Source organism: Zonotrichia leucophrys, unplaced genomic scaffold (assembly GCF_028769735.1).
Source record: "Zonotrichia leucophrys gambelii isolate GWCS_2022_RI unplaced genomic scaffold, RI_Zleu_2.0 Scaffold_343_55328, whole genome shotgun sequence".
NCBI classification, from domain to species: Eukaryota; Metazoa; Chordata; class Aves; order Passeriformes; family Passerellidae; genus Zonotrichia; species Zonotrichia leucophrys.
The window spans coordinates 33,738-52,788 of record NW_026992548.1 but is presented as its reverse complement, the minus strand read 5'-3'; the positions used below and the strand labels follow the sequence as shown (position 1 = coordinate 52,788).

General features: G+C 52.6%; 1 protein-coding gene and 1 long non-coding RNA gene across 2 annotated transcripts; one reads left to right on the top strand and one right to left on the bottom strand.

Moving 5' to 3' along the window:
- Positions 1–284: 284 nt before the first annotated feature.
- Positions 285–19,045, bottom strand: FBL (fibrillarin). The gene is made up of 9 exons (XM_064701118.1): positions 18,991–19,045; positions 18,196–18,237; positions 16,901–17,083; positions 15,190–15,284; positions 13,986–14,156; positions 10,763–10,895; positions 5,880–5,992; positions 2,296–2,441; positions 285–501 (listed from the first exon to the last, which is right to left on the bottom strand). The coding sequence occupies exons 1-9, from the start codon at positions 18,998–19,000 to the stop codon at positions 480–482; spliced, it is 915 nt and encodes a 304-aa protein (XP_064557188.1). The 5' UTR covers positions 19,001–19,045; the 3' UTR covers positions 285–479.
- Positions 13,574–13,948, top strand: LOC135441562 (uncharacterized). The gene is made up of 3 exons (XR_010438503.1): positions 13,574–13,726; positions 13,841–13,861; positions 13,914–13,948. It is a non-coding gene; the product is annotated as an uncharacterized LOC135441562 (long non-coding RNA).
- Positions 19,046–19,051: the final 6 nt, after the last annotated feature.

Sequence of the window (19,051 nt, the reverse complement as noted above, 5' to 3'; positions counted from 1 at the left end):
AGCCACCCCCACTAATTGCACAAACCAATTGAACTAATTAATAACTCCCGCTAATTATCTATTGTGGTCATTAGCATGCCAAGGAATTAATTAACCCCTTACAGTAATTAATTAATTAAATCTAATTAATTGCTAGGCCTTAATAATATTTAATTGATTAATAATTAATTAGTAACCCCATTAATCACCCTGAGCCCTATTCGTTACCCCATCAACCACCCCCCAAGCCATTAATTAACCCCTAATTAATTAATTGACAACATTAATTATCAAATTTCCTTTATTAAACAAAACCCCCCCAGGCCCCGCCCACACCCCGAACCCCGCAGCAACTTCCGGGTTTGACCACGCCCACTTCCGGGTTTGACCACGCCCATTCTTGAATAGCGCCGGTGTCTTCCGGGTTGGGCCACGCCCACTCCTGAATGGCATCAGTGACTTCCGGGTTAGGCCACGCCCCCGCTGGACAAGCGATGACGTCATTTCTCCTTGGGAGGGGGCCTGGGAGGGGGAGAGAAACCAGTGAGAAACCAGTAAGGACCAGTATGGACCAGTAAGGACCAGTACGGACCAGTATGGACCAGTACGGACCAGTATAAACCAGTATGGACCAGTATGGACCAGTTCCCTATTGATCGCCAAAATCCCCATTTTCCACCCCAAAATCTCCATTTTTGTGCCTAAAATTCCCAAATTTTTTCCCCCCAGTCCCTCCCAGTATAAACCAGTATAACCCAGTTCCCTCCCAGTATAACCCAGTATAACCCAGTCCCTCCCAGTCCTTCCCAGTATAAACCAGTTCCCATTTTTCCCCATAAAATCCCCATTTTTCACCCCAAAATCTCCATTTTTGCACCAAAATCTCCCAGATTTTTTCCTCCCAGTCCCTCCCAGTATAAACCAGTATAACCCAGTTCCCTCCCAGTATAAACCAGTACATCCCAGTCCCTCCCAGTTAACTTTTAGTCACCAAAAATTCCCATTTTTCCCCATAAAATCCCCATTTTCCACCCCAAAATCTCCATTTTTGTGCCTAAAACTCCCGGATTTTTTCCCCCCAGTCCCTCCCAGTACAACCCAGTTCCCTCCCAGTATAACCCAGCCCCTCCCAGTATAACCCAGTATATCCCAGTATATCCCAGTATAACCCAGTCCCCTTTTAAACCCCAAAATTCCCATTTTTCCCCATAAAATCCCCATTTTCCACCCCAAAATCTCCATTTTTGCACCAAAATCTCCCGGATTTTTTCCCCCCAGTCCCTCCCAGTCCCTCCCAGTATAACCCAGTATAACCCAGTATAACCCAGTCCTTCCCAGTATAAACCAGTTCCCATTTTTCCCCATAAAATCCCCATTTTCCACCCTAAAATCTCCATTTTTGCGCCAAAATCTCCCGGATTTTTTCCTCCCAGTACAACCCAGTATAAACCAGTATAACCCAGTTCCCTCCCAGTATAAACCAGTATAACCCAGTCCCCTTTTACCCTCCCAATTCCCCATAAAATCCCCATTTTCCACCCTAAAATCTCCATTTTTGCACCAAAATCTCCCGGATTTTTTCCTCCCAGTCCCTCCCAGTATAACCCAGTATAACCCAGTATATCCCAGTCCCTCCCAGTATAACCCAGTTCCCTTTTACCCCCAAAATTCCCATTTTTCCCCATAAAATCCCCATTTTCCACCCCAAAATCTCCATTTTTGCGCCAAAATCTCCCGGATTTTTTCCCCCCAGTCCCTCCCAGTATAAACCAGTATAACCCAGTTCCCTCCCAGTATAACCCAGTACATCCCAGTCCCTCCCAGTTAACTTTTAGTCACCAAAAATTCCCATTTTTCCCCATAAAATCCCCATTTTTCACCCTAAAATCTCCATTTTTGCGCCAAAAAATCTCAAATTTTTTCCTCCCAGTCCCTCCCAGTACAAACCAGTATAACCCAGTATAAACCAGTATAACCCAGTACATCCCAGTTAACTTTTAGTCACCAAAAATTCCCATTTTTCCCCATAAAATCCCCATTTTCCACCCCAAAATTGCCATTTTTGTGCCTGAAACTCCCAAATTTTTTCCTCCCAGTCCCCTCCCAGTATAAACCAGTATAACCCAGTATATCCCAGTATAACCCAGTATAAACCAGTTCCCTTTTACCCCCAAAAATTCCCATTTTTCCCCATAAAATCCCCATTTTTCACCCTAAAATCTCCATTTTTGCGCCAAAAACTCCCGGATTTTTTCCCCCCAGCCCCTCCCAGTCCCTCCCAGTATATCCCAGTATGCCCCAGTCCCTCCCAGTCACCGGTAGACGCCGACCACCACGGCGTGGTCCCTCTCGTAGGGCTCCAGCGTCAGCTGCTCCTGCGGCTTCATCCTCTCGGCCGTCATCTTCCTCACCTCGCCCGCGAACACGGCCTCGGCCGGCGCCGTCGAGTCGATGCAGTTCGCCTGCAACAGGGGGGGGGAACTGGTTTGGACTGGTTGGAACTGGTTTGGAACTGGTTTGGACTGGTTTGAGACCGGTTAGAACCGGTTTGGACTGGTTGGAACTGGTTTGAGACCAGTTAGAACTGGTTTGATCCCACTTAGAATTGGTTTGAGCCAGTTAGAACTGGTTGGAACTGGTTTGAGCCCGGTTAGAACCGGTCTGAGCCCAGTTAGAACGGGTTTCGACTGGTTGGAACTGGTTTGAACCGGTTAGAACTGGTTTGAGCCAGTCAGAACCGGTTTGAACCAGTTAGAACTGGTTTGAACTGGTTGGAACTGGTTTGAGATCAGTTAGAACCGGTTTGGACTGGTTGGGACCGGTTTGGAACTGGTTTGAGATCAGTTAGAACCGGTTTGGACTGGTTGGAACTGGTTTGAGACCAGTTAGAACCGGTTGGAACTGGTTTGAGACCAGTTAGAACCGGTTTGAGCCCAGTCAGAACTGGTTTGAGAGCAGTTAGAACCAGTTTGAACAGGTTAGAACTGGTCTGAGACCAGTTAGAACTGGTTTGATCCCACTTAGAATTGGTTTGAGCCAGTCAGAACCGGTTTGAACTGGCTGGAACTGGTTTGGACTGGTTTGAGACCAGTTAGAACTGGCTTGAGCCAGTTAGAACCAGTTTGAGCCAGTTAGAATTGGTTTGAGCCCAGTTAGAACTGGTTTAAACTGGTTTGAGACCAGTTAGAACCGGTTAGAACTGGTTGGAACTGGTTTGAGATCAGTTAGAACCGGTTTGAACTGGTTGGAACTGGTTTGAGGCCAGTTAGAACTGGTTTGAACTGGTTGGAACTGGTTTGAGACCAGTTAGAACTGGTTTGAACCGGTTTGAACCAGTTAGAACTGGTTAGAACTGGTTTGAGCCAGTCAGAACCGGTTTGAGCCCAGTCAGAACTGGTTAGAACTGGTTTGAACTGGTTTGATCCCACTTAGAGTTGGTTTGAGCCAGTTAGAACCAGCTTGAGCCCAGTTAGAACTGGTTTAAACTGGTTTGAGCCCAGTTAGAACCGGTTTGAGCCCAGTCAGAACTGGTTAGAACTGGTTTAAACTGGTTTGAGCCCAGTTAGAACCGGCTTGAGCCAGTCAGAACTGGTTTAAACTGGTTTGAGCCCAGTTAGAACCGGTCTGAGCCCAGTCAGAACTGGTTAGAACTGGTTTGATCCCACTTAGAATTGGTTTGAGCCAGTCAGAACCAGTTTGAACTGGTTGGAACTGGTTTGATCCTGGTTAGAACCAATTTGAGCCCAGTCAGAACCAGTTAGAACTGGTTAGAACCGGTTTGAGCCCACTTAGAACCGGTTAGATCCCAGTTAAAAGCAGTGAAATCCCAGTTAGAACCAGTTTGGGCCAGTTCAAACTGGTTGGAACCAGCTTGATCCGAGTTAGAGCCAGTCAGAACCGGTTTGAGCTAATCAGAGCCAGTTTGAACCAGTTTAATCCCAGCGAGAACTGGTTTGAGCCGGTTTGAACCGGTCTGATCCCAGTCAGAACCAGCGAGAACCGGTTAGATCTGGTTTGAGCCGGTTAGAACTGGTTTGAGGCACTTGGAACCAGTTCAATCCCAGTCAGATCCCAGTCCAAACCAGTTCGAACCAGTAAGAACCAGCCAGATCCCAGTTTAAACCAGTTCCAACCAGTTCAACTCCAGTCAAAACCCAACTCAACCCAGTCAGAACCAGTTCAACTCCAGTTAAAACCCAATTCAAACCAGTTAGAACCAGCTCAGACCAGTCAGAGCCAATCACAACCAGTCCAAACCAGTCAGAACCAGTTCAATCCCAGTTAAAAACCAGTCAGAACCAGTTCAATCCCAGTCAGAACCAGTTCAAACCAGTTCAACTCCAGTTAAAACCCAATTCAAACCAGTCAGAACCAGTTAGAACCAGTCCAAACCAGTTCAAGTCATTAAAAACCAACTCAAACCAGTCAGAACCAGTTCAAACCAGTTCAACTCCAGTTCCAGACTGGTTCCAGCCACCCAGTGCCCTGTACTGGTCTCTAACTGGTCCATACTGGTTTATACTGGTCCATACTGGTTTGTACTGGTTTATACTGGTGTTGTACCTTGATGGAGATGAGGAAGTGCCCTCCGGAGCGCAGGAAGTGATGGATGGTACTGGTCTGTACTGGTCTGTACTGGTGTTTAACTGGCCCATACTGGTTTATACCAGCCCATACTGGTCCATACTGGTCTATACTGGTTTATACTGGTGTTGTACCTTGATGGAGATGAGGAAGTGCCCTCCGGAGCGCAGGAAGTGATGGATGGTACTGGTCTGTACTGGTCTGTACTGGTTTGTACTGGTTTCTAACCGGCCCATACTGGTCTATACTGGTCTGTACTGGTCCATACTGGTCCATACTGGTTTATACTGGTTTGTACTGGTGTTTTACCTTGATGGAGATGAGGAAGTGCCCTCCGGAGCGCAGGAAGTGATGGATGGTACTGGTTTATACTGGTTTATACTGGTCTGTACTGGTCTGTACTGGTTTGTACTGGTCCATACTGGTCCATACTGGTTTGTACTGGTTTTACCTTGATGGAGATGAGGAAGTGCCCTCCGGAGCGCAGGAAGTGATGGATGGGACTGGTCTGTACTGGTTTGTACTGGTTTATACAGGTTTCTAACCAGCCCATACTGGTCCATACTGGTCCATACTGGTCTATACTGGTCTGTACTGGTTTATACTGGTTTTTACCTTGATGGAGATGAGGAAGTGCCCTCCGGAGCGCAGGAAGTGATGGATGGTACTGGTCTATACTGGTTTGTACTGGTCTATACTGGTTTCTAACCAGCCCATACTGGTCTCTAACTCGTCTCTAACTGGTTTGTACTCGTCTGTACTGGTTTATACTGGTGTTGTACCTTGATGGAGATGAGGAAGTGCCCTCCGGAGCGCAGGAAGTGATGGATGGGACTGGTCTATACTGGTCTATACTGGTCTGTACTGGTCTATACTGGTTTCTAACCAGCCCATACTGGTCTATACTGGTCCATACTGGTCCGTACTGGTCTGTACTGGTCCATACTGGTTTATACTGGTTTGGACTGGTTTGTACCTTGATGGAGATGAGGAAGTGCCCTCCGGAGCGCAGGAAGTGACGGATGGTACTGGTCTATACTGGTTTATACTGGTGTTTAACTGGCCCATACTGGTCTGTCCTGGTGTGTACTGGTTTATACTGGTCCATACTGGTCTATACTGGTCTATACTGGTCTGTACTGGTGTTTTACCTTGATGGAGATGAGGAAGTGCCCTCCGGAGCGCAGGAAGTGATGGATGGTACTGGTCTGTACTGGTCTGTACTGGTTTATACTGGTGTTTAACTGGCCCATACCGGTCCATACTGGTCTCTAACGGGTCTCTAACTGGTTTATACTGGTTTATACTGGTTTTACCTTGATGGAGATGAGGAAGTGCCCTCCGGAGCGCAGGAAGTGATGCGCGTTCAGCGCCACGATGCGCGTCTGGTCCGGCTGCGCCACGTCGGCGAAGATCACGTCCACCATGCCTGGGAAACCCCAAATTATCCCAAATTTATCCCAAAATTCCAGCGAAATCCCAAAATTCCAGAAAAAAATCCCAAAATTTTCATGAAATTCCCACAAAATTCACCAAAAATTCCTCAAAATTCCAGCCAGGAACCCAAAATGATCCCAAAATTTGGTGCCCACCAAGATCACGTCCACCATGCCTGGGAAACCCCAAATTATCCCAAATTTATCCCAAAATTCCAGCGAAATCCCAAGATTCCAGAAAAAAACCAAAATTCCAGGAAAAAAATCCCAAAATTTTCATGAAATTCCCACAAAATTCCTCAAAATTCCAGCCAGGAACTCAAAATGACCCCAAAATTTGGTGCCCACCAAGATCACGTCCACCATGCCTGGGAAACCCCAAATTATCCCAAATTTATCCCAGAATTCCAGCGAAATCCCAAAATTCCAGAAAAAAACAAAAATTCCAGGAAAAAAACCCCAAAATTTCCATGAAATTCCCACAAAATTCCTCAAAATTCCAGCCAGGAACCCAAAATAACCCCAAAATTTGGTGCCCACCAAGATCACGTCCACCATGCCTGGGAAACCCCAAATTATCCCAAATTTATCCCAAAATTCCAGCGAAATCCCAAAATTCCAGAAAAAAAATCCCAAAATTTTCATGAAATTCCCACAAAATTCACCAAAATTCCAGCCAGGAACCCAAAATGACCCCAAAATTTGGTGCCCATCAGGATCACGTCCACCATGCCTGGGAAATCCCAAATTTGCCCAAATTTATCCCAAAATTCCAGCAAAATCCCAAAATTCTAGAAAAATTCCAAAATTCCAGGAAGAAATCCCAAAATTTTCATGAAATTCCCACAAAATTCACCAAAAATTCCTCAAAATTCCAGCCAGGAACCCAAAATGACCCCAAAATTTGGTGCCCACAAGGATCACGTCCACCATGCCTGGGAAACCCCAAATTATCCCAAATTTATCCCAAAAAATGCAGAAATTCCAGAAAAAAACCCAAAATACCAGAAAAACTCCAAAATTCCATAAAAAAATCCCAAAATTTCCATGAAGTTCCCACAAAATTCCTCAAAATTCCGGCCAGGAACCCAAAATGACCCCAAAATTTGGTGCCCACCAAGATCACGTCCACCATGCCTGGGAAATCCCAAATTTGGCCCAAATTTATCCCAAAATTCCAGAAAAAAACAAAAATTCCAGGAAAAAATCCCAAAATTCCAGAAAAAAATCCCAAAATTCCCACAAAATTCCCACAAAATTCACCAAAAATTCCTCAAAATTCTCAGCCAGGAACCCAAAATGACCCCAAAATTTGGTGCCCACCAAGATCACGTCCACCATGCCTGGGAAACCCCAAATTTGCCCAAATTTATCCCAAAATTCCAGCGAAATCCCAAAATTCCAGAAAGAAATCTCAAAATTTTCATGAAATTCCCACAAAATTCCTCAAAATTCCAGCCAGGAACCCAAAATGACCCCAAAATTTGGTGCCCACCAAGATCACGTCCACCATGCCTGGGAAACCCCAAATTATCCCAAATTTATCCCAAAATTCCAGGAATTCCAGAAAAATTCAAAAATTCCATAAAAATCCCAAAATTTTCACGGAATTCCCACAAAATTCCCAAAAAATTCCTCAAAATTCCAGCCAGGAACCCAAAATGACCCCAAAATTTGGTGCCCACCAAGATCACGTCCACCATGCCTGGGAAACCCCAAATTATCCCAAATTTATCCCAAAATTCCAGCGAAATCCCAAGATTCCAGAAAAATCCCGGAATTCCAGGAAAAAAATCCCAAAATTTTCACGAAATTCCCACAAAATTCACAAAAAATTCCAGCCAGGAACTCAAAATGACCCCAAAATTTGGTGCCCACCAAGATCACGTCCACCATGCCTGGGAAATCCCAAATTTGCCCAAATTTATCCCAAAAAATCCAGGAATTCCAGAAAAATTCAAAAATTCCATAAAAATCCCAAAATTTTCATGAAATTCCCACAAAATTCACCAAAAATTCCTCAAAATTCCAGCCAGGAACCCAAAATGATCCCAAAATTTGGTGCCCACCAGGATCACGTCCACCATGCCTGGGAAACCCCAAATTTGCCCAAATTTATCCCAAAATTCCAGGAAAATCCCAAAATTCCAGAAAAAACCCAAAATTCCAGGAAAAAATCCCAAAATTTTCACGAAATTCCCAAAAAATTCCTCAAAATTCCAGCCAGGAACCCAAAATGACCCCAAAATTTGGTGCCCACCAGGATCACGTCCACCATGCCTGGGGAACCCCAAATTTATCCCAAAATTCCAGCGAAATCCCAAAATTCCAGGAAAAAAATCCCCAAATTTCCACGAAATTCCCACAAAATTCCTCAAAATTCCAGCCAGGAACCCAAAATGACCCCAAAATTTGGTGCCCACCAGGATCACGTCCACCATGCCTGGGAAATTCCAAATTTTCCCAAATTTATCCCAAAATTTCAGAAAAATATCCAAAATTCCATAAAAAAATCCCAAATTTTCCATGAAATTCCTCAAAATTCCCCCAAAATTCCAGCCAGGAACTTCTCCAGAAGCTCCAAACCACCTCAAAAAATCCCCAAAATTTTGGAGAATCCCCAAAATTCTTCTCCAGGACCCCAAAACCACCTCAAGTTTCACCCAGGACACCCCAAAACCTCCAGAACCTTCCAGGTGTGACCCTGGTGTAAGCCCCGCCCCCAACGGCACTGACCACGCCCCCTTTTGGCACTGACCAATCAGCATGCGGTATTTGTGGGGGTGCCGCGCATCCTCGATGACCGGCACCATGTTTGTTTGCATGGGTGTGACCCAGGTCTAAGCCCCGCCCCCTGTGGGTGTGTCCCAGGGTGAAACCCCGCCCCCTTTCCCAGACTGACCAATCAGCATGCGGTATTTGTGGGGGTGCCGCGCGTCCTCAATGACCGGCACCACGTTTGTTCCCATGGCTGTGACCCAGCTGTAAGCCCCGCCCCCTTTGGGCGCTGACCACGCCCCCATGTCTAAGCCCCGCCCCCTTTCCCAGGCTGACCAATCAGCATGCGGTATTTGTGGGGGTGCCGCGCGTCCTCGATGACCGGCACCACGTTCGTTCCCATGGCTGTGACCCAGAATGAAGCCCCGCCCCCTGTGTCACTGACCACGCCCCTCAGGATGAAGCCCCGCCCCCGTGGGTGTGTCCCAGGGTTAAGCCCCGCCCCCCGGGTGTCACTGACCAATCAGCATGCGGTATTTGTGCGGGTGCCGCACATCCTCAATGACCGGCACCACGTTCATTCCCATGGCTGTGACCCAGGTGTAAGCCCCGCCCCCACAGATGAAGCCCCGCCCCCGTGGGTGTGTTCAATGCCTAAGCCCCGCCCCCTTTTCCAGACTGACCAATCAGCATGCGGTATTTGTGCGGGTCCCCCCGCATCCTCAATGACCGGCACCATGTTCGTTCCCATGGCTGTGACCCAGGATAAAGCCCCGCCCCCTTGGAGCACTGACCACGCCCCTCAGGATGAAGCCCCGCCCCCGTGGGTGTGTCCCAGGGTGAAGCCCCGCCCCCCGGGTGTCACTGACCAATCAGCATGCGGTATTTGTGCGGGTGCCGCGCGTCCTCGATGACCGGCACCACGTTCGTCCCCATGAGTGTGTCCCCTGCCTAAGCCCCGCCCCCGTGGGTGTGTTCAATGTCTAAGCCCCGCCCCCTTTCCCAGACTGACCAATCAGCATGCGGTATTTGTGTGGGTGCCGCGCGTCCTCGATGACCGGCACCACATTCGTTCCCATGAGTGTGTCCCCTGTCTAAGCCCTGCCCCTTCCTGGATTAAGCCCCGCCCCCTGTGTCACTGACCCCGCCCCCTTTCCCAGACTGACCAATCAGCATGCGGTATTTGTGCAGGTGCTGCACATCCTCAATGACCGGCACCACCATTCGTTCCCATGAATGTGACCCATACCTAAGCCCCGCCCCCTGTGGGTGCGTCCCAGGATGAAGCCCCGCCCCCCGGGTGTCACTGACCAATCAGCATGCGGTATTTGTGGGGGTGCCGCGCGTCCTCAATGACCGGCACTGCTTTCGTTCCCATGGGTGTGACCCAGGAGTAAGCCCCGCCCCCTGTGGGTGTGACCCAGGATGAAGCCCCGCCCCCGGGTGTCACTGACCAATCAGCATGCGGTATTTTTGTGGGTGCCGCGCGTTCTCGATGACCGGCACCACGTTCGTTCCCATGGCTGTGACCCAGCTGTAAGCCCCGCCCCCTTTGGGCACTGACCACGCCCCCATGTCTAAGCTCCGCCCCCCCGGGTGTCACTGACCAATCAGCATGCGGTATTTGTGCGGGTGCAGCGTGTCCTCAATGACCGGCACCACGTTCATTCCCATGAGTGTCTCCCCGTCTAAGCCCCGCCCCCGTGGGTGTGTTCAATGTCTAAGCCCCGCCCCCTTTCCCAGACTGACCAATCAGCATGCGGTATTTGTGTGGGTGCCGCGCGTCCTCGATGACCGGCACCACGTTCGTTCCCATGGGTGTGTCCCCTGTCTAAGCCCCGCCCCTCCCTGGATTAAGCCTCGCCCCCTGTGTCACTGACCACGCCCCCTTTCCCAGATTGGCCAATCAGCATGCGGTATTTGAGTGGGTGCCGCACATTCTCAATGACCGGCACAGTTCGTTCCCATGAATGTGACCCATACCTAAGCCCCGCCCCCTGTGGGTGTGTCCCAGGATGAAGCCCCGCCCCCCGGGTGTCACTGACCAATCAGCATGCGGTATTTGTGGGGGTGCCGCGCGTCCTCGATGACCGGCACCACGTTCGTTCTCTTCTTGGCCACGTTGAGCAGATCCCGGCCCGAGCGGTGCGAGAACTCCACGGCGTAGACCACGCCCTCCTGGGGGTCAAAGGTCACCGGGGTCACCAGGGGTCATGAGATGCCACCAAAGGTCAGCGATGGTCACCAAAGGTCAGTGATGGCCACCAAAGGTCAGCAATGGTCACCAAAGGTCATCAATGGCCACCAAAGGTCAGTGATGGTCACCAAAGGTCAGCGATGGCCACCAAAGGTCAGCGATGGCCACCAAAGGTCATCAATGGTCACCAAAGGTCAGCGATGGTCATCAATGGCCACCACAGGTCAGTGATGGCCACCAAAGGTCAGCGATGGCCACCAAAGGTCATCAATGGTCAGCAATGGCCACCAAAGGTCAGTGATGGCCACCAAAGGTCAGCGATGGCCACCAAAGGTCATCAATGGTCAGCAATGGCCACCAAAGGTCAGCGATGGCCACCAAAGGTCATCAATGGTCATCAATGGCCACCAATGGTCAGTGACGGCCACCAAAGGTCAGCAATGGTCATCAAAGGTCATCAATGGCCACCAAAGGTCAGCGATGGTCACCAAAGGTCAGCAATGGCCACCAAAGGTCAGCAGTGGTCACCAATGGCCACCAAAGGTCAGCAATGGCCACCAAAGGTCAGCGATGGCCACCAAAGGTCAGCGATGGCCACCAAAGGTCATCAATGGCCACCAAAGGTCAGCGATGGCCACCAAAGGTCAGTGATGGCCACCAAAGGTCAGCAATGGCCACCAAAGGTCAGCAATGGCCACCAAAGGTCAGCAATGGCCACCAAAGGTCAGCGATGGCCACCAAAGGTCAGCGATGGCCACCAAAGGTCAGCGATGGCCACCAAAGGTCAGCAATGGTCACCAAAGGTCATCAATGGCCACCAAAGGTCAGCAGTGGCCACCAAAGGTCATCAATGGCCACCAAAGGTCAGCGATGGCCACCAAAGGTCATCAATGGTCACCAAAGGTCAGCAATGGCCACCAAAGGTCAGTGATGGTCACCAAAGGTCAGCGATGGCCACCAAAGGTCACCAATGGTCATCAATGGTCAGCAATGGTCACCAATGGTCACCAATGGTCATCAATGGTCACCAATGGTCACCAATGGTCACCAATGGTCATCAATGGTCACCAATGGTCACCAATGGTCAGTGATGGTCACCAAAGGTCATCAATGGCCACCACAGGTCAGTGTTGGCCACCAAAGGTCACCAACGGCCACCAAAGGTCATTGATGCCCACCCAAGGTCACCAGGTGCCACTAGAGGTCACCAGGGGTCACCCAATGTCATCGATGTCCACCCGAGGCCACCACCAGCTGCTCCCAGCACCTTGGGGGCACCAAATCGGTGCCAGCTGGGCCAGGTGAGGCCTTGGTGGCACCTCAGGTGTGCCCAGGTGTGTGTGTGCCACACCCAGGTGTGCCCAGGTGTGCCCAGGTGTGTCTGTGCCCATCCGCAGGTGTGCCCAGGTGTGTCTGTGCCATCCCCAGGTGTGCGTGTGCCATCCCCAGGTGTGCCAGGTGTGTGTGTGCCTTACCCAGGTGTGTCTGTGCCTTACCCAGGTGTGCCAGGTGTGCCCAGGTGTGTCTGTACCCATCCCCAGGTGTGCCCAGGTGTGCCAGCTGTGCCATACCTGCCCCACGATGTCGCTGACGTGGCTCACGGTGGTGCCCGAGGCCGCGCCCAGGTACAGCACCTTGGCACCTGTACCCAGGTGTGTCTGTACCCATCCCCAGGTGTGTCTGTACCCATCCCAGGTGTGCCCAGGTGTGCCCAGGTGTGTCTGTACCATACCCAGGTGGGCCCAGGTGTGCCCAGGTGTGCCCAGGTGTGTCTGTACCCATCCCCAGGTGTGCCCAGGTGTGCCCAGGTGTGCCCATGTGTATCCCAGGTGCCCCCAGGTGTGTCTGTGGATATCCTCAGGTGTGCCCAGGTGTATCTCAGGTGTGTGTGTGCTATACCCAGGTGTATCTCAGGTGTGCCAGATGTATCCCAGCTGTGCCCAGGTGTGTCTGTACCCATACCCAGGTGTGTCTGTGCCATCCCCAGGTGTGTCTGTGCCATCCCCAGGTGTGCCCAGGTGTGCCCAGGTGTGTCTCAGGTGTGCCAGCTGTGCCATACCTGCCCCACGATATCCGACACGTGACTGACGGTGGTGCCCGAGGCCGCGCCCAGGTACAGCACCTTGGCACCTGTACCCAGGTGTGTCTGTACCCATCCCCAGGTGTGCCCAGGTGTGCCCAGGTGTGTCTGTACCCATACCCAGGTGTGCCCAGGTGTGTCTGTACCGTACCCAGGTGTGCCCAGGTGTGCCAGCTGTGCCATACCTGCCCCACGATATCCGACACGTGACTGACGGTGGTGCCCGATGCCGCGCCCAGGTACAGCACCTTGGCACCTGTACCCAGGTGTGTCTGTGCCACACCCAGCTGTGCCCAGGTGTGTGTGTGCCATCCCCAGGTGTGTCTGTACCCATCCCCAGGTGTGCCCAGGTGTATCTCAGGTGTGCCCAGGTGTGTCTGTACCCATCCCCAGGTGTGCCAGGTGTACCCAGGTGTGTCTGTGCCACACCCAGGTGTGCCAGGTGTGTCTGTGCCATCCCCAGGTGTGTGAATGCCATCCCCAGGTGTGTGTGTGCCATCCCCAGGTGTGCCCAGGTGTATCTCAGGTGTGCCCAGGCGTGCCCCGGTGTGTCTGTACCCATCCCCAGGTGTGCCCAGGTGTATCTCAGGTGTGCCCAGGTGTGCCAGCTGTGCCATACCTGCCCCACGATATCCGACACATGACTGACGGTGGTGCCCGAGGCCGCGCCCAGGTACAGCACCTTGGCACCTGTACCCAGGTGTGTCTGTACCCATCCCCAGGTGTGCCCAGGTGTGTCTGTGCCACACCCAGGTGTCCCAGTACTTGTGCCCAGGTGTGCCCTGGTGTGCCCAGGTGTGTGTGTACCCATCCCCAGGTGTGCCCAGGTGTGCCCAGGTGTGCCAGGTGTATCTCAGGTGTGCCCAGGTGTGTCTGTACTCATACCCAGGTGTGCCCAGGTGTGCCCCGGTGTGCCCAGGTGTGTCTGTACTGTACCCAGGTGTGCCCAGGTGTATCTCAGGTGTGCCCAGGTGTGCCAGCTGTGCCATACCTGCCCCACGATGTCGCTGACGTGGCTGACGGTGGTGCCCGAGGCCGCGCCCAGGTACAGCACCTTGGCACCCGGCCGGATGTGGATGCGGTCGATGCCACCCAAGATGGCGGCGGCGAGCTTGGAGCGGAACGGGTTCCAGGCGCGGTACTCCACCGAGGCCTCGCCCTCCTGGAAACCAGTACAAACCAGTTTGGACCAGTTTGGAATAGCATAGACTGGTATAAACCAGTATAGGTTGCTATAAACCACGGTATAGCCCTATAAACCACTATGGACCAGTATAAACCAGTTTGGAGCGGAACGGGTTCCAGGCACGGTGCTGCACCGAGGCCTCGCCCTCCTGCCAACCAGTACAAACCAGTATAAACCAGTTTGGAATGGCGTAGACCAGTATGAACCAGTATAAACCACTATAGATTGCTATAAACCACGGTATATCCCTATAAACCACTATGGACCAGTATAACCCAGTTTGGAGCAGAACGGGTTCCAGGCGCGGTGCTGCACCGAGGCCTCGCCCTCCTGCCAACCAGTACAAACCAGTATAAACCAGTTTGGAATGGCACAGACTGGTATGAACCAGTATAAACCAGTACAGACCAGTAGAGACTGGTATATATCCCTATAAACCACTATGGACCAGTATAAACCAGTTAGGAGCAGAACGGGTTCCAGGCACGGTGCTGCACCGAGGCCTCGCCCTCCTGCCAACCAGTACAAACCAGTATAAACCAGTATGGACCAGTATAAACCACTATGAACCAGTATAGATTGCTATAAACCACGGTATATCCCTATAAACCAGTATGGACCAGTATAACCCAGTTTGGAGCGGAACCATCTAAGTCCATCCCAGTACCCCCCAGTTCCCCCCTGTCCCTCCCAGTTTGTCCCAGTATATCCCAGTCCCTCCCAGTATATCCCAGTCCCTCCCAGTCCAACCCAGTTTGTTCCCAGTCCATGCCAGTCCCTCCAGTCCCACTCCCAGTATATCCCAGTATCCCCCAGTTCCCTCCCAGTTCCCCCCAGTCCCACTCCCAGTATACCCCAGTCCCTCCCAGTTTGTCCCAGTCCCTCCCAGTCCCCTCCCAGTCCCTCCCAGTCCCATCCCAGTATAACCCAGTCCCTCCCAGTCCCCCCCAGTCCCATCCCAGTCCATCCCAGTCCCTCCCAGTATAACCCAGTCCCTCCCAGTCCGTACCTCGACGCTGATCCGTTTCTCCCCGTACACCGACTCCCCCGGCACCAGGTTCCGCGTCACCAGCGCGTCCTCGCGGCCCCGGCAGATGAACACACCTGGGCGGGGGAGATACTCATGGGTTACTCATGGGATACTCATGGGTTACACCTGGGTTACACCTGGGTTACACCTGGGTTACTCATGGGTTACACCTGGGATACTCATGGGTTACTCCTGGGATACTCATGGGTTACACCTGGGATACACCTGGGTTACTCATGGGTTACACCTGGGATACACCTGGGTTACTCATGGGTTACTCATGGGATACTCATGGGTTACACCTGGGTTACACCTGGGTTACTCATGGGTTACACCTGGGTTACTCATGGGTTACTCATGGGTTACACCTGGGTGGGTGAGATACTCATGGGTTACACCTGAGTTACTCATGGGTTACACCCGGGTTACACCTGGGATACACCTGGGTTACTCATGGGATACACCTGGGATACACCTGAGTTACACCTGGGATACACCTGAGATACACCTGGGTTACTCCTGGGATACAACTGGGATCCCTCCCAGTCCCTCCCAGTATAAACCAGTATAACCCAGTTACCCTCATGCCGGTGCAGCTCCACCCTCCCAGTCCCTCCCAGTATAACCCAGTCCCTCCCAGTACAAACCAGTATAACCAGTCCCTCCCAGTACAAACCAGTATCCCCAGTTACCCTCATGCCGGTGCGGCTCCACCCTCCCAGTATAACCCAGTCCCTCCCAGTATAACCCAGTCCCTCCCAGTACAAACCAGTATCCCCAGTTACCCTCATGCCGGTGCGGCTCCACCCTCCCAGTCCCTCCCAGTATAACCCAGTCCCTCCCAGTACAAACCAGTATCCCCAGTTACCCTCATGCCGGTGCGGCTCCACCCTCCCAGTATAACCCAGTCCCTCCCAGTATAACCCAGTATCCCCAGTTACCCTCATGCCGGTGCGGCTCCACCCTCCCAGTATAACCCAGTCCCTCCCAGTACAAACCAGTATAACCCAGTTACCCTCATGCCGGTGCGGCTCCACTCTCCCAGTCCCTCCCAGTATAACCCAGTCCCTCCCAGTCCCTCCCAGTATAAACCAGTATAACCCAGTTACCCTCATGCCCGTGCAGCTCCACCCTCCCAGTATAACCCAGTCCCTCCCAGTCCCTCCCAGTACAAACCAGTATAACCCAGTTACCCTCATGCCATTGCGGCTCCACCCTCCCAGTATAACCCAGTCCCTCCCAGTATAAACCAGTATCCCCAGTTACCCTCATGCCAGTGCGGCTCCACCCTCCCAGTATCCCCAGTCCCTCCCAGTATAAACCAGTATAACCCAGTTACCCTCATGCCGGTGCGGCTCCACCCTCCCAGTATAACCCAGTCCCTCCCAGTATAAACCAGTATAACCCAGTTACCCCCATGCCGGTGCGGCTCCACCCTCCCAGTATCCCCAGTCCCTCCCAGTATCCCCAGTCCCTCCCAGTCCCTCCCAGTATAAACCAGTATCCCCAGTTACCCTCATGCCGGTGCGGCTCCACCCTCCCAGTATAACCCAGGTCCCTCCCAGTATCCCCAGTCCATCCCAGTCCCTCCCAGTACAAACCAGTATCCCCAGTTACCCTCATGCCGGTGCGGCTCCACCCTCCCAGTCCATCCCAGTCCCTCCCAGTATAAACCAGTATCCCCAGTTACCCTCATGCCGGTGCGGCTCCACCGTCACTTTTTTGCCGCCTTTGAAGCCGCCGCGGGCCCCGCCCCTGGCCCCGCCCCCTCGGCCTCGGCCACGCCCCCGGGGGCCGCCTCGGGCTCCGCCCCCTCCGCGGGCCACGCCCCCTCCTCTGGCTCCGCCCCCTCCGCGGGGCGTGAAACCGGAACCTGCGGGGGGAAACTGGGTTATACTGGGATATACTGGGAGAGACTGGGATATACTGGGAGGGGATGTACTGGGTTATACTGGGATATCCTGGGAGGGACTGGGATATACTGGGAGGGAAACTGAGGACACTGGGATATACTGGGAGAGACTGGGATATACTGGGAGGGACTGGGGGGGACTGGGTTATACTGGGAAGGGAACTGGGGATACCGGGATGGACTGGGAAGGGAACTGGGTTATACTGGGATATACTGGGAGGGGATGTACTGGGTTATACTGGGATATACTGGGAGGGACTGGGATATACTGGGAGGGACTGGGGATACCGGGATGGACTGGGAAGGGAACTGGGTTATACTGGGATATACTGGGAGGGGATGTACTGGGTTATACTGGGATGGACTGGGATATACTGGGAGGGGAACTGAGGACACTGGGATGTACTGGGAGGGAAACTGGGTTATACTGGGATGGACTGGGATATACTGGGAGGGGAACTGGGGATACTGGCACGGACTAGGGAGGGGAACTGGGGGGACTGTGTTGTACTGGTTTGTACTGGGATATACTGGGGGACACTGGAGGAGAACTGGGGGGGACTGGGTTATACTGGGATGTACTGGCAGGGGAACTAGATTATACTGGTTTGTACTGGTTTGTACTGGGAGGGGAACTAGGGATACTGGGAGAGGAACTAGGTTATACTGGTTTGTACTGGGAGAGGAACTGAGTTATACTGGGATACACTGGGAGGGACTGGGAGGGGAACTGGGACATACTGGGATGGACTGGGAGAGACTAAAAGGGAACTGGGGGGACTGGGATATACTGGGAGGGACACTGGGGATACTGGGATGTACTGGGATATACTGGGAGGGGGGACTGGGATATACTGGTTTGTACTGGGAGGGACACTGGGGGGGACTGGGATGTACTGGGAAGGGAGCTGGGGATACTGGGATATACTGGGAAGGGAACTGGGTTATACTGGTTTATACTGGGAGGGACTGGGAGGGGAACTGGGTTATACTGGGATACACTGGGAGGGGAACTGGGGATACTGGGCTATACTGGTTCATACTGGTTTATACTGGTTTATACTGGGACTCACCTCTGCCTCGGAATCCACCGCGTCCACCCCGGGGGCTGAAACCTGTGGGGAAACTGGTCAGACTGGGATATACTGGGATAAACTGGGATGGACTGGGTTATACTGGGATATACTGGGTTATACTGGGAGCAGCCCTGGGCGCTCCCAGTGCTCCCAGTTTGGCTCCAACGCCTCCCCCAGTCCCTCCCAGTATATCCCAGTTACCCCCAAAATGCTCCCAGTCCATCCCAGTATAACCCAGTTACCCCCAAATCCTCTCCCAGTCCATCCCAGTATAACCCAGACCCCTCCCAGTCCATCCCAGTATAACCCAGTTCACCTCTGGCCCCATCCCAGTATGGCCCAGTTCCCTCCCAGTTCATCCCAGTAACCCCAGATCCCCTCCCAGTGCTCCCAGTTCCCTCCCAGTTTATCCCAGTCCCTCCCAGTACATCCCAGTTACCCCCAAATCCTCTCCCAGTCCATCCCAGTTTATCCCAGTTTGTCCCAGTTCCCCCCAAATCCTCTCCCAGTCCCTCCCAGTTTATCCCAGTTACCCCCAAATCTCTTCCCAGTTCCCCCCAGTCCCTCCCAGTATATCCCAGTATAACCCAGTTCCCTTCCAGTCCCTCCCAGTTCACCCCTGACTCCATCCCAGTATGGCCCAGTGCCCTCCCAGTGCTCCCAGTTCACTTCCAACCCCCCAAGTCCCTTCCCAGTTGCTCCCAGTCTCCCCCAGTCCCTCCCAGTCCCTCCCAGTCCCTCCCAGTCCCTCCCAGTTCATCCCAGTTCATCCCAGTTTGTCCCAGTTCCCACCCGGCCTCATCGCGCCGCTCTCTCCACGCGTGGCCCGCGCGCCTCTGCCGGAACCGGAAAT